The 15164-nt window shown below is 39.0% G+C and overlaps 1 protein-coding gene across 1 annotated transcript; it reads right to left on the bottom strand.

Moving 5' to 3' along the window:
• Window positions 1-2507: 2507 nt before the first annotated feature.
• ARGLU1 (arginine and glutamate rich 1) lies at window positions 2508-12225 on the bottom strand (the record flags this gene model as incomplete). Its single annotated transcript, XM_082000177.1, has 4 exons — window positions 2508-3385; window positions 4655-4738; window positions 7087-7312; window positions 11870-12225. The coding sequence occupies 4 exons, from the start codon at window positions 12223-12225 to the stop codon at window positions 3221-3223; spliced, it is 831 nt and encodes a 276-aa protein (XP_081856303.1). The 3' UTR covers window positions 2508-3220.
• Window positions 12226-15164: the final 2939 nt, after the last annotated feature.

The following is a 15164-nucleotide window of genomic DNA, read 5'->3' as shown; positions in this document are numbered from 1 at the left end:
GGTGAGGTGTATGAGGTGGCACAACACTTGAGAAGAGGAGATGCAATGAAGATAGAGCCTTCTTCTTCCAAGACAAGATAGGAGCAGATGAAGTATTGATACTTTAGTAAGAGAATACTGACATATCTGTCTATATGTAGGTATGCAGTTGCTTGGCAGCTTAGAGGTCTCGCCAACTTAATTGTCTCTGCTTCGTGAAGCTTCAAGGACACCAGCTCTCCCATACATTTCACAGCAGTCAGCTTCCCGCTTGCGCTTGGAAAAATGACGATAATGAACAGGGGAAGTTCAAAGTGCAGCTTAACAGATCTCCAAAGTAACAGTACACTGCTAGGATACTGCTGTAATGCCCTCCACTCTCTCCTGCCTCTGCCAGATAGATGCATTGTTCAGTATTAAAATAATTCTCCAGGTCATTTATGAACAGGGGTTGGGAAAACTAAGATCTCTTCTGTCATCATATAAGGGAAATGAATACTGCTCAGTCTAAGTGGCAACAAAAAATGAACAAAAAATGCCTCCTGGGGGTGTGTGTGTGGCACACACAGAAAAACAGAATCAGAAATTGTCTAACCAAAATTTGAAGTTGAAATTTCAAACTGTAATGAAATAAAAATTAAACACCCAACACAATTTCTAACAGCAATTTCTCTAGGCAGGTTAAAAACCTCACATAGACACCACCCCCCTCCCCCCGCTCCGGCACGCTCAGTTTAATCACTACATAAGTGTCCATCTATGTTCTAACCTCCTTTGCATTAGAAGGGTATCAAGTTTTAAGGCAATGTAAGAACATCTTGAGTTCTCATTGTCAAATGTCAACTTACGCCCCTCCCAAACTGTGCACACCTCTATTTTCCTAGAAATCAATGTCTCTGAAGTCCTACAGTAATTTTAGAAAAGGAAGAAAACCCCAGAATAATGCAAGTGTGACATCCACCCATACCAGGTCTACAAAAAGCAACCTAAGAAATACAGAATGCTTTAGGACAGTAAAGAGACAGTGGTTTTTACGAACTGAACTTCTGTCCCAACAAAAAAAGAAATATGCAACTGCTTTTCTTTTTTTGAGGGCAGGGGGAAGGAAACACAGACAAGGAGGTCTGAAATGGCACAACGGGTGATCTAATCGTGATTGGACATCCAGTAGTCCCAAAGGTGTGATTGAAAATAACCTCTCAAAGTCTAAGCCTACACAATGTTAAGTGTAGAGAACAAATGCCATTTAGCAGCAGATCGGTGATGTAGGACAAAATGCTTGACCACAGCTGCATGTATGAGAACTTAGCTTCTTGCTTTTAGAGGAGGAGAGGAAACAAAAATGCATAGGTCTGTTTTGAGTATTGACTTTTAATAGCTTGTTTCTCATAAGGGAACAGGGGATGTTTTCTGTTTTAGAAATACAGGTATGTGTTGAGCTTTAAATACAGCCTGCTCCTGCCAACAGGTCATGTACATGATTTATTTAGCTCCAGTTTTTGTTTTTACGCATTAAGCAACCTTCAACCTTCTTTTGTAATACAATATATAGACAAATTTAAGTACAGTAATAGTGTAGGTATTTTACTGTCTTCACATTTTTCTTGACATACTGGACAAAGCAATACACATCAGTCTGCCCCCAAGCCCAGGTTTCATACAAAGCACGTTGAGTACTGCTTTCAGAGGCACACTCAACTTGCACCCACATTTAATTTGTCAAATCTACAGAATCTGGCAAATTAATATCCTTTGGGAATATCAGGAATTATTTCCAACTTTGTCCAGTGACATTCAAATGCTCAGGCAACTACTTATAACCTCCGTTTTATGCCTCCTACAGATGTTGCATACCGACAGGAAAAAGAAAGTTTTAGAACTGGACAAGCTATAGTAATCCAGGTTTTGTTAGAAGAATTATATACAAAAAGGGGACTTTAGATATATAGTTTTCAATCTGTAGTTTCATTTTCCAAAATAAAACCTGTATATATAAATGGATAACATTCAAGATCTGTATATGACTAACAGTTGCTTTCTGACTAGAACAATATATTTAGACAGAATCTCACTTTCTGTTTTTCACTTCAAGTATGCTAGCCGGTCCAGTCCTTTGGGAAAAAAATTTCCATTTTTCAATCCTTTAGGATCCATCAGATTCATTATATGGTAATGACCTTAACTTATACAATATACTATATTATGAGGTAAACTGAAGGGGATTAGATATGGAAGTATTGGTCTGAGTGCAGTAAGCCAAACAGCTGTTTAAACATGATACTACAGCTGAAATAAGTCTCTGTCAAAATAAAAACCAACATTCATGAAAACAGCAGCAGCCATCAAAAACATTCACAACTGCAGGGATTTTTTACTGTGTGTAATTTTGCATTATAAGTAGGAGAAGCCACAATAGTTTAAAGCAAAATTAAAAAAAAAATACCACTATAGTCTTGAATTTAATAATGTGAATTGTCACTCTTATAGCTGTTTTATAGAAGTGTACTAAAAAAATTTACTTAAACATATGAATTTAAGACTTTCACTTTATTCAGCAAATTGGTTTATTTACACAATGGGGAACGCTGGTTGAATGCTGTCAATGTAATAAAAACAAATCTAACAGAGACAATACTGAACTCTCTCTATGTATTCATAGCAGAAATGACAAACTATTTCCTTACCTGTATCAGGAACATCAAGCGCAACAATGGGACAGTATCACAGGACACTGATTTAACAATAAACCACAGAGGTCCAGTAATACTATGGCAATTTACTCATGTATTTACTGACTTTAAAAAAAAAAAAATTTAAAAGTCAGCAATACCCAGTATAAAGTTCTGTCAATTATCAGAGTGAAACTCTGATGAGTAGGTCAGTAAAACCTTATCAGATTATCCACAATTCATGAAGTGACCTGATCTGCGTCAGACCACCAATACAGAAACAAAATTGATGAGAACAGATTACCCTCTAAAAGGCAACAATGATCTGATAAGGGTTTAACTTAATGGAAGTTTAAAAAAAAAATTAGGAATTGCAGAGCACAGCCCCTATTAGAACAAGCTAACTTTCCAGACTTTCAAAAAAGACCAAAAAAAAAAAAAAAAAAAATTGAGAAAAAAAACCACTTCAACATGAAGCTACCATACAAAGTTTTTTTTGTTTTTCTCTTATGTTGTTAATTTTTTGTTTGTTTCTTTTTTTTTTTTTTCCTTTAAGAGTTCAGAGTTGCAATTTAATCCTGGCTTTTTAGTGAGAAGGACAGTTTTGGCCTAGACTTTCCTTTGCCCAGGATAATTTTTTGCTCTTCCTTTTGCTGACGTTGTCTCTCTTGTTCTAGTTTCATCCTCTCCTCGTGAATCTTTCTTTGTTCTTCAACAATTTTCAATTGTTCTTCAGCCTATATATGAAAATGGTAGAATTTAGGCCAGCATATTTTGTAGTCATAAAAGCAATTTACAAGTCCATATTAACTTCCAAACAGGTCCAATCCTGCACAGGTATGCAAGCACTTCTACCTGAGCTAGATGCCATAGTAGGTTTCAGTGAAACTACTTATAAAATGGTTATTTGAACTGAGTTTAGAAGAAACACTGAAAACTTTCTACAGTTAATGTACTGAAATCTTGAGTGCTTACATGCAGCATTTTTCAGTATTACTTTGCAAACACCACATAACATTTTAATTAAGGAAGTCACTGTCTATATAGATAAATTCCCCTGACACCTGTCATGTGTCAGATATACACATAATATAATGAATACATACAATATAATGAAGTAACAGACCTTCACACAGGTGTTCCAACTCCAAAACTCATCTAAAACCCCCTCCTAATTCAAAATCATCTTTACTTGATTTATAACAAGTCAATCCTTAGGCTGACTTAGAGTTCTTACAGCTCTTCCAGTGGTCTTCTAACGGCGCTTGTTTTGTTCATTACATCAGTTAATACTTTAAATCTTTTATTTGTCACATTTCCACCATATTTACACGAAAGGGTAAAACAGAAAGAGATCTAAAGCAGATGTAGTTCAAGCACACAGTTTTAAGAAGCGTCATCTTAACCTGGAAAAGGTGTAATTACTCCAGTAATTGAAACCGACAGAGTTCAATGAGGATTCAGAAGCACCTAGTTTGGCTTATTAATTGATTAGAATCAGCTAAATCATATTGAATGTTCTCACAAGGCAGGCACCTGCTTAAGTAGGCTTGGAGACCAACATAAGCTAGACTTTCATAACTTAGACATCTTAAGCTTATGCTGAAAGTCCCTTTCAGCACTTGTACATCACCATTATACTAGTCTCAAATCCAGTTCATACTTGTCCTTCTCAACAAATTAGTCACTTTTGCTCTAGAAACCAAACATGTTTGCAAACTTACTTCAACCTTCCCTGTGAGATATAGTTAAAAATGTACTTTTTAAATTCTGAAAGCAGCTATCTTCCTCTAAATTAACTGCACCTGAACTATTTTTTCAGACTAGCGTTACTGCTAAGGATCTGGTCTCTTACGCTCAAGTGAAGGAGAGCAATGCTACTGACATAACCGGCAACAGACAAGTTAAACTCTAGAAAGGGTCAATTTGTTTATTTTAATTGTGTTGCAAATCAGGCAGAGGGACCTGTATTCCCTTACAGAACGGTTAACTACATCTTCACGTACCAGTTTAGCTTGTGCTTCTGCAATTTTTCGATTATTCTCTTCTAGTATTCGCTCTAGTTCCTCACGCTTTGCACGCTCTTCTTCCTAAAGGGGAGGACAGGGCAAGATGTTAGTAAAGTAAAATATTCATTTCTGCATGTTCACTAATCTTTCTCAGAATTCTTTTGTGAACTGACTTAAAGTGGCAGCTTTACAGCCACCTATTTTGTCTCACAACGGTAAATTGTGCAGCCACTAAAACTGGTTTCTAGTACTCAATTTAAATCATCCCGCCCAGTCCAAACAGCAACCAACTAAACCCTCCCTAATCATAGAATCCTGACAATTTATTACTAGAATTTTAATATCACACAAATCAACAAGGACAACTACAAAAACTGGATAGTATTTACCAAATTAAAAAGTAATATAGAAAATATAAATAAAGTGAATAGTTTGTCTCACCAATTAAGTATACCTACGTATTCTTTACCTATACTCCTTTAATCAGCATTAAAAGTTGAATATTTACTGTCTTGTCCAGTGTCCTGCAGAGTGTGCTCCTCGGCTGCCATACGCGCCAGCTTCCTCTTTAAAATGATTTGTACTGTTAGCTTGGCAATACCTGCATCAGCAGCTCAACCATTTATAAAGAAACAACATACAAGGAAGGCTGAGCTGAGGAATGCAGATGTTTATGATAAGAAGGAACAAAAATATGTAAATCATTCCTAAGGCAAACAATTAATAAGAAAAATACATTTACTGTTAGTGAAAAATACAAATGGTAATCCATACTTCATGGAGCTATGGGCTTCTTTCATGGGGAGAATGGACTTAACATTCAATATTTTGACAATTTTAAGACAGGTGAAACTGTCATTTGCAGTCTGAACTTGGAATTCAGGAGTCCAGGGAAGGCAAGATCAGGACATAAAGCCTTGTAATTGTTGTTTTCTTGGTGAATTTTATGGAACTCTGTTATGCAACTCAAATATGAAGACTGCGTGATAGTTTTTGAGGAGTTTCAGTTCACGCAATATATATCCGAATTATTTTAATATTTGGAAGATTTAAAGTTAGCCAGAGGTTTGTGTCTGTGTAAGAAAAAAAAGTTAACACGAACAAAGCAAGCATATGAAGAGAAAACTTCTTACTATGACTAGTAATCAGCTACTAGCTAGCACACTTCACTCCAGGCATGGAAGTTTATTTTAAGTTATTAAGAACTGATGGGACTTCTCCACATCATATTGACAACAGCAAAAAATACTTTAAAAAAAAAAAAAAGTCATCCATCTGATCAAACAAAAACCTCTATATATGAAGCATTTACTGACTACAGACATCTAAACTCAACTTAAATTCTTTCATAGTAAGGTCTGAATTTGCAAAACAAGTGTAATTTAATATTCTTAATATTTGTTGTAACTCAGTGTTACTTTTTTTTTGTTTTTAATTTAAAGATATTATGTGACAGACAAGTCACATTTAGTATGAAGGGGAAAGCTTCATTACTACTGTCTTTCCTTTTGTAAGCCAATCAAAATATTAATTTAAAATAAACTGTGTAGGAGGTACAGACTGAAAAAGGCATTTGAGACTTACGACTATTTGGCACAAATTCCATTTACAGTTTTAAGTTTGCCTTGAAATTTCTGGATCCTGGAATGATTGGTGCAGGCAGGCATCAAAGCCTTTAGTAGCAAATTACTGTCTCACAGAAAGACATTTTCAGCTTCTGCTCCAGCTGCTGATTAAAAAAAAACAAAAAACCCCAAAAAAACCAAAAACCCAAGTCACATGTTCAGCTTGACTTCAGACAAGGGCAACCTGCTCTTTTATAACTTCTAGGGAAAAAAAAAGTTGTTAGTAGTTATTAAAAATGGATATAATGATTTGGACATAGATCCTTCGTGAAGACGTGGATGGGCTTATGCTCGAAGTCCCAGAATTAGTCCAATGTATGCTCAAAGAAAATGTTCATTTTAAATGAAGAGTAAGAAACCTATTTGTTAAAGACAGGTACTGCAGCTCACTGCTGGACCCTGCTTTTTGCCTGACTGAAGGCAAAAGCCTCTTACAGTCTAAGTAAACAAAATGAAACAAATGAAGAATACATAATTACAGATTTTCAATACCCTTCCCCAAAAATGAAAGGACCGCTGATAAATCCTGCAGCCATGGCAAAAGTTTCAAACAATTCTGAAATATGTAGGTCAGTTCCATTAAAAATCAAGTATCCTTGTTCAGTTTTTAGGAGAATAACTGTTTAAGTATCAGTGAGCTCCTCTGAATAGGCTAGAAATTAAGTTTCGCAGCAATGCAAGTTTATACGAGAAGGGAATTAGATTTGCTGTATTCCATCTCTTTCTGAACCGAACAGGAGGCACAAACCGACACTGAAAGTTTTGCCATGGACTGTCTCTACTTTCCAAACGACCGAGCGTTACCTCTCTGGCTTTTTGTGCTGCAAGTTCAGCTTGTCGCTGTCGCTCGAGTTCTTCGAGCAACTGTTTTTCCATGATGCGCTTAGCCTCCTCCACCCTGCGGAGAACCTCTCGCTCAATCTCATCCTTCCTTTTCTCCAACTCTTCTTCTACGCGTTTAGCCACAAGCTCTTCCACTCTTCGAGCAGTTTCTTCCTCTATGAGTTTCTCTTCAATTTCTTGTTGACGACTACAAAACGCAAACACAAAGATTACCTTTTTAATCAACAAAGAATGGCTGCACTGAAACAAACTTTTTCAAATACACAGCATTAGCCACACTACTGAAACAGTGTTATACCTTATACACACAGATATCATGTATTTAAACAATTTTTTGTCCTACATTTAGGGAAAGTGATTATTCAGGCAATCAGTGTTGCTACCACAGGGAACCCATTCGGACCATAGCAGATTTGGCATCTCTCTGTATCTCAGGACACTAAGATTAGGACGACAGCTTATCATACTACTACTTGATCATTTGAGGGAGGGGGAAATAAGAAAAAAAAAAGACCCCACCCAGCTGCGTCCATCCTTCACTCTTCAGAAATGTAAATGGTCTTAATTTTAAGCTACATGTAGCAATAATGTCTTGTAAAATCGTCACTTAAAGCCACCATCTCAGAGGCACCAAACTAATCTCTAATAACTAAAATAGAAGACAGAAGTAATAAAATTTGTAATTTGAGTATTTTAACAAGCATTCCAGGTGTTCTATCTGTAATCTAGTTATCCAATCATTTACCTTATCAAATGTCAAATACCTCAGCTCTCTGTAACTTCTTTATTGCAGCACTCTGATTCTACAGTAATTATCCAAAAATAAATATACCAATGCCAAGCGCTAAATAAATCCTTGCATTCTTTATGGTTTTCCATGTTCTGAATTTTGGAAGGACTTTAAAATGTCTTCTTGTCTTTATTTTTGTTTAGCAGCAACATTAGCACTTAGCCTGATCACTGTTTTAAGTTTTTATTAAAAAGGATACAATAAGATTAGGTCAATTTCAGGTTTATTACCAAATGAAGGAAAAAAAAAAAATCTTCCAGGTAGCAACCACTAATACAATACGGCAATTAGATATCCAAAACCCAACAAAAGTTAACACTGTATAGCTATGTTTCATATGGTACTATTTACTTAGAATTATTATGGGCTCTGGGAAGAAGGTTGTTCTTTTTAACCTTAAAATTGAACTTTCATTTTAAGTATTCTGTGAAGTACGGAACAATCTTGTAAACTTATCTTCTGGCCTGTCAGCACCAGAAATCCATGATTTAGAATAACAACTACTGTTGTAATATCCTAATATCCTGTCATTTGCTTAACACTTGCATTTTCTTACTAATATTGAGAGATAAATCTTATTTATATTGAGAGACATAAAAAAACACTTAAAAAAAAGTTACAGTATTAACTAACTTTTAGATTTCCCAGGGTACAATTTGCAAATATGCAATTGGAGATAATAAGGTATTGACTACCCATCTAGATAAACATGTGAAATACCAAGGTGAAAGGCTCCCAAATTCCCCATTGATGTATCTTCTTTTCAAAAGTGTATTGCAACAAATGGAGAGTCTATCTCCTGATTCAGTAAAAAGTTTTGCAAGCCTCAACTTCAACATTCAGCCCCAGAAGACAAATTTTATTCTTATGTCCTCAAGAGATAGCAAATCTATCCATCGACACATTAAGTCAGCATTCATTTTTCCTAAAGCAACACAAAATATCTTGAAGTAATTTTTTTCAGAAAAACCAAGACAGACAACCATCACCATCCAGAAAAACACATCAACCCTATTCTGTTAGTGTGTCGCTGACAAGCCACTACTACCCACGATCCTTTCTGGATGAAAGGTAGGGGAGAGGTCAAAAGTTTAAAAACCAAATTTTTAAACTTTTATATACTACACACCCTTTCAGTTTTAAAGGTTTTTCTTCCCTCTTATAGGTATTTATTTAGCAGCGAGTACTCTCACTGTGCTTAGCACATGTTCTACAGAAACCTTTTTTTCAGAAAGCTCATATTGATGTGTTTTATTCAACTATTTTAGCTTTATGTTTAACATCAGGGAAATCTAGAATAAAAGTTAGCTAACTGAATAAAGGTTAGTACATAGTTACAAAAAAAAAAACCAACCCTGACACTGAAGTCTGAAATAAGTTTTCAAATATCCTCAGTAATTAATGATGTAATCAAATTAAGAACTGTGCCTGCACACACTTCATTCTTCTCACCCCAACAAATTCCATTCAAATTTAATTAAACCAAGCAAATATATCTTTTCACATTCTTAAGCAATGACAATATTACAAATATATAACTGTTCAGTGTAAGCAACCACATTTCTTGAAACACTAGAAATAGAAAGAAGTGAAATAAAACAAAATAAAAATTTATTCTCAAAGTTCATTTACAAGACCATCTTGTGCCTAGGGATGAAGGTAATATACTCAATGGCTTTTAGTTTATCAAGAAAATAAAATTATAATCACAGATATAAATCTCAATGATTTATTCTGTAGTTTATACCAACTATTCCTTGGTTTTTTTTTTAATCACATGAATTTACAGTATTTTATATACAACTGTAAGCTTATCATCCTGACCTACTGAGCCACAAGTCCAGGGAAACTGATAAGTCGTTAATGTAAAATTTTTTTTAGTATGCTCCATTTACTAGTTAATTTTAGAAAATATGCAGAAAAGAAATGGCTTATATTTCACCAGATATCTGAGGACAAAAAATGTCATATTTGCAAGGCCTTTATAGGAAACTAGCATTACCAGAAAAAGCAGAAGTTAGGCTATGCTATGTATTAAGATTTCAGCAGACATGAAAAGAAGAAAGTCACTTTCAATACATGAACTGTCCACTAGTTAATTCAGTCAGCAAGACTTTCTTCCCTTCACTAAAATGAGTATATACTAACATACACGTAACATCTATAACACAATTTATAGATGATTTGCTCAAATACCATAGTTTTCTACTGTTAAGTTTTATCGCTTTTTCTTTTTGAAATCTAAAGCATATTCTAGAAGCATCAAAATTCTATATCCAATCTTTTCCAACAGTTTCTCCCTCAAAGTTTAGTATTGTTGCCACTATCACTCAATGTCATATTCCTTGTATATGGAATATACAGATTTCATGAGTGTTTTAAAATTTCAAAGCTAACTTATATAGAAAGCTTACTGTGGAAAACAGACTTGAAATATATGTTGCTACATCTAATATTATTGAATGAACTACAGTTCATTGTTTCAATTTAAGCACTCCACAGCAAAAGAGCAAGCAAGTATTTTAGTTGTATAATTCAAAGATTATAAACACTTCATTTTCCACAGGCACGTGAACAGAGTCTCTCTTTCAACTTTTAAAGCCTAGACACAGACTAAGCATAAAATTCTCCACTAAGACTAACCTCATTTAATATTTTATGTTAGATAATATTTATTTTGTTATTTGTAAAATGTTCTCTCTTCAATCTTTAAATCCATTCACATAATACTTAAAATAATAAATATGAATGGAAATATCTCCGGAATACTAAGATAAACTATTCACTGTATTATCAAATTGTTAAGCACATTCCAATCCTTATTCCCAGGTATGCAGGGAATATTTTTATTATTTTAGGTACTGCATAAAACTGTAAGCCACAAAATTCGGTCAATAACTCAAAAAGCCTTCAGCATTTTCACGTGTGTTTGTGTTAGTATGCAAGTTTTTGATGACATCGCTGACAAATTCTGAAGCTGGCAAAGGAAATGATCGACAAACAAAAATGAAAGTGACAACTCAGGGTAATCAAGCCTTCTGAACTACAGTTAGTATCTCATTAGAACAATATCACTGAAATAAAACTCAAAGCTCCACCTGAGAATTAACAGAACTCGTTGGCTTCACACGTACAAACAAGTGCTGTTTCTGGAGTCAGTGCTCCAATAAGCAAGGGTAACATTCAAAGAACAAGAATCACTTTATCAGAACTGTTAAAATCGTTGTTAAAATCGTTGTTAATTCCGCTGCATAGAGGCCTCTTTCATAACTCAACAATATTTCTAGGCATCTTAACGCACATCCAACGTTCATTAAAATGGAATTTACCTCCGTAGACTTTATAAACAACTACATTCCCCACAACGAAAACTGAAGGAGGTTTCAAATTAAAAGTCACCGGATCTCACTGTCCCATTTAGCAAGAAAATAATCACAATAGAAACCCCAACCTCACTGTTAATATAATCGTTGCATAGTATTTCTTAAAACCCTAAGTCGAGCAACTCCAGATGCCTCCACGGGACGCATAATAAGCTCCAGGCAGAAGAGGGGAGGGGCAGGCAGTGTGGCAGTGCCGCACAAAGCCTCCGGGGCGCGGAGGCCGCCGCCGCAGAGAGTTTAGAAGAGCAGGAGGGCAGCGGCAGATCGGAAGCGAGCAGAGCCGGCTGACGGGAAGGCAGCGTGCGGGAGGCTCTCGCCCGGAGTGGGCGGCTTCTAGGGGACCCGAGGGAGCGAGGCTTTAGGGAAAGGAAGGATGGCGGGAAAACAAGCAGAAGTTAGGCCTCAGCCAGTTAGGCCTAAACGCCTCTACCCCGCTCCCAGCCGGCCCCAGTCCGGAGGAGGAAGGCGCGGAGAGAAAGGCAGCGGGGCACAGAGCACCTCCTTTCCGCCCCCTTCCCACCCCCCAACCCCCGGCGCTCCCCGAACCCGCCAGCCCAGGCCCGGCGCTCACATTTTCCGCTGCCGCTCGAACTCCGCTTTTTTCTCCTCCTCCTCCCGTTTCTGCTTCTCGTCCAGGCTGCTGCGCTTGCTCACCGTGCGCCCAAAGATGTCGATGCGGTCGGGCGGGGAGGAGGCGCGATCGCGCTCCCGCTCCCGGTCGCGGCGGGAGGAGGGGGCCGTGTTGGAGCGGGAGCGGGAGCGTGACTCCCGGCGCCGGTTCCGCTTGCTCTCCCGAGACTTGGAGCGCTTCCGTGCCCGCTCCTTCTCCCGGGAGCGGGACCGCGATCGGCTACGGTTCTTCTTGTTGTGCTTGGAGCTCTTGGTGTGCTTGGAGCGGGACGAGCTCCGGCTGCGGGACCGACCCATCCCGGCAGAAGAGATGAGAGGAGAGGCCGCGCCGGCGACCGCCCGACCACCCCCACCCCCTTCGCTAGCGGCGCCCGAGAGAGGTGTGAGGAGGCTCTGCACGCATCAGCACCGCCCGGGCGGGCCCCTCGTCCTCTCCCTTTCCACCGCTTTGCGCTGCGAGGAGAAGGAGCAGGCCCCAAAAGCGGGAGCAAGTCCAGACGCAGGCAAGATGGCGGCCCTAGCACAGCGGTGACTCTCCTCTTCCGCCCCACAATGCACTGCGCCGCGTTGAGGACGTTTGCTCCCCCTTCCCCCACCCCCGCCTTCAGCGTCGCGCCGGAGGAGCACGAAAGCACTCGGAAATGTTCGACAACCAATGGCGAGCGTCGCTCGAAGACGAAACCCCGTCAGGCAGCGCTTCTACTCCGCGCATGCGCGCACCCGGCGCACGGTGCGCAGCAGTCGACGGAAGGCGTTTTGGGGAAGTTGTTTGTGGCCGGCGCGGTTAAGGGCACCGGGGATAGGCTTTCGGGGGTCAGCCGGTGGTTTGGGAGCTGCCCTGCTCGCCGGTGTGCTCAGCCATGGCGCTGTACCTGTCGCGCCGTAGGCCCTCTTGCCGTTGGTGCAGTGGGGGCCGGTCGTGCTTCGGCCCGGCCGAGGTGAGGGCAGCCTCCTAAAGAGCCGGGGGGGAGGGGCTTAGGAGGGAAAAGTGAGGTGGGCTTCTGGTATTTGGAGGTCCATCCAGCCCGGGAGGCCGCCTCGGGAAGCCGTCAAGAACGAGAAGCGTGTAAGGGCCAGGCCAGTGCGCGCAGTGCCGCCAGTGGGAGTTTCCCGGTCTCCCTGCATTTACAGCGCAAGTGTGCTCCACAGAGGAGGAATTGCCATCTTTTGACATTTTTTTCAAGCTTTGATTTTTTTGGTTTTTTTTTAGGTGGTTGTTTTTTGTTTTGACATAAGGACTCAGGGGATCTATCACTGCAGGTTAAGGAAGTTGTGAAAAACAATTACAGCCCCCAAATAAATTGTGAAAAATTACTTCACTCAACAGAGTCTTCTGTTGAACCATGTACTCACTGGGATCTATTTCATTGTAGCTAATTTCTAATGTGACACAGTGAATGGCTGTTTTGACTGTATCTAGGGTGAGTTTACCTGTATGCATTATTGCCCTTAGCAACACTTAGGTAGGCAAAGGAAGCAGCTTCAAGTCAGGCAGAAGGCATGAGCTGGTGGTTCAGTAGGCATCTCTGTACGAGTTTTTTATCCCAGTTCTGCCATGTAATCATTAGTCTTTTCAGCCATAACAAAATTTGCAACTGATGTTGTTATTGATTTCAGGTAAACTGGTGAAAGCTATAGATAGTTAAGTCTGCTCTTTACTTTCAGTGGAAACTAGCTCCTTGATGTCTTTCATAATTTGTTGGGGTTTTTTTTAATTGGTCTACATTTTTAGTAATTTTAAGTACGTTTTGTGAAACATTCCTTTAGTCGCTGGACAAAATCCAATATTATCTAAAGGTCTTTTCATCTAATTCTTTTATCCTACTGACTTGTCTTATTTTTCTTGAAGGAGGACTTTGTTTTTTTGAAATTTAGACTTGCTCTAATTAGTGCAAAAAAAAAGTTGAAACATCTGTCTGACAGATGACTTTGCAAGTGACAGCAGAGTAATGGACATTGTGAAACCTGCATGGCAGGAATTCTAGAGTCATAGGCCCTGGGCGCACGTTTGTCTCTAGCCCTGGGGAAGTTCATGCGACCGGTAACTAAGGAAATTGACAGTAAGACCTTTTAGCTCCAGACCAGGTAGGTGAGTTTCCAACTGGCATAATTTCTACAGGAACTTGGCTGCAATTGAGTATTGGAGCTTTAAAATTCATATGATGCAACAAGTTCTGCTTAAAAGTTCTATCATAATTTTGTTAGTACTACATTTCATATTGGATGTACCGAACATGGCCTGGGATGTAGAAAGAAAAGAAAGGGACATCACTAATTGTTGTACAGTCACTTACAAGTATAAATGAGTTTTAAAAATATTCACCATAAGCTGAGCTTTCTTCTTGATAAGTCACTATTAAACAAACCTATATTTAGCACCTTGGTTGTTTGAAGAAACCTTAATTTGGACATAAGAATTCTATTCCTATTTAGTAATAATATTGATTATCAGACCTATCAAATGCAATATACAATATTTTATGATAACAGTTCCTGATGATAGATTGTGTGGAATTAAGAAATGATATACTATGGTGTCCTGGTTTCAGCCAGGATAGAGCTGGTTTTCTTCACAGAAGCTAGTGTGAGACTGTGTTTTGGATTTGGGATGAGAAACTGTTGATAATGTGCTGGTGTTTTGGGTTGTTGCTGAGCCATCAAGGACAGTCCAGCTTCTTGTGCTGGCCTACTAGCGAGCAGGCTGGGGGTGCACGGGAAGCTGGGGGGGGACACAGCCGGGACAGCTGACCCAGACTGGCCAAAGAGATATTCCCTACCATACGACGTCATGCCCAGTACATAAACTGGAGTTGGCCGGGGGGCGGAAATCGCTGCTCGGGGACGGGCTGTTGATCACTGGGTGGTGAGCAATTGCTGTATTGGGCATCACTTGTTCTTGTACATTCCTTTGTTGGTATTATCATTGTTGTTTCCTTCTTTCTTTCTGTCCTATTAAACCATGTTTATCTCAACCCACGAGGTTTTTTTTTCCTAATTCTCTCCCCTGTCCCACTGCGGGAGGGGGAGTGAGTGAGCGGCTGCATGGTGCTTAGTTGCCGGCTGGGGCTAAACCACGACAAATGGTATAATGAAATAATTTTCCCCAATCCATTTTTATATTGCTCCATCTCAACTTTTTTAAAACTCCTGAATTAATAAGAGCACGAGTTTTTTAATACCTGCACTAGGTTAAGGTCTTTAGTCCATTTACTGAACTAATTTACCATAGAATCAGA

This window comes from Phaethon aethereus (genome assembly GCF_964289735.1).
Source record: "Phaethon aethereus genome assembly, chromosome: 1".
In the NCBI taxonomy this organism is placed as follows: domain Eukaryota; kingdom Metazoa; phylum Chordata; class Aves; order Phaethontiformes; family Phaethontidae; genus Phaethon; species Phaethon aethereus.
The sequence above is the reverse complement of the archived record's forward strand: the minus strand, read 5'-3'. Positions and strand labels throughout refer to the sequence as shown.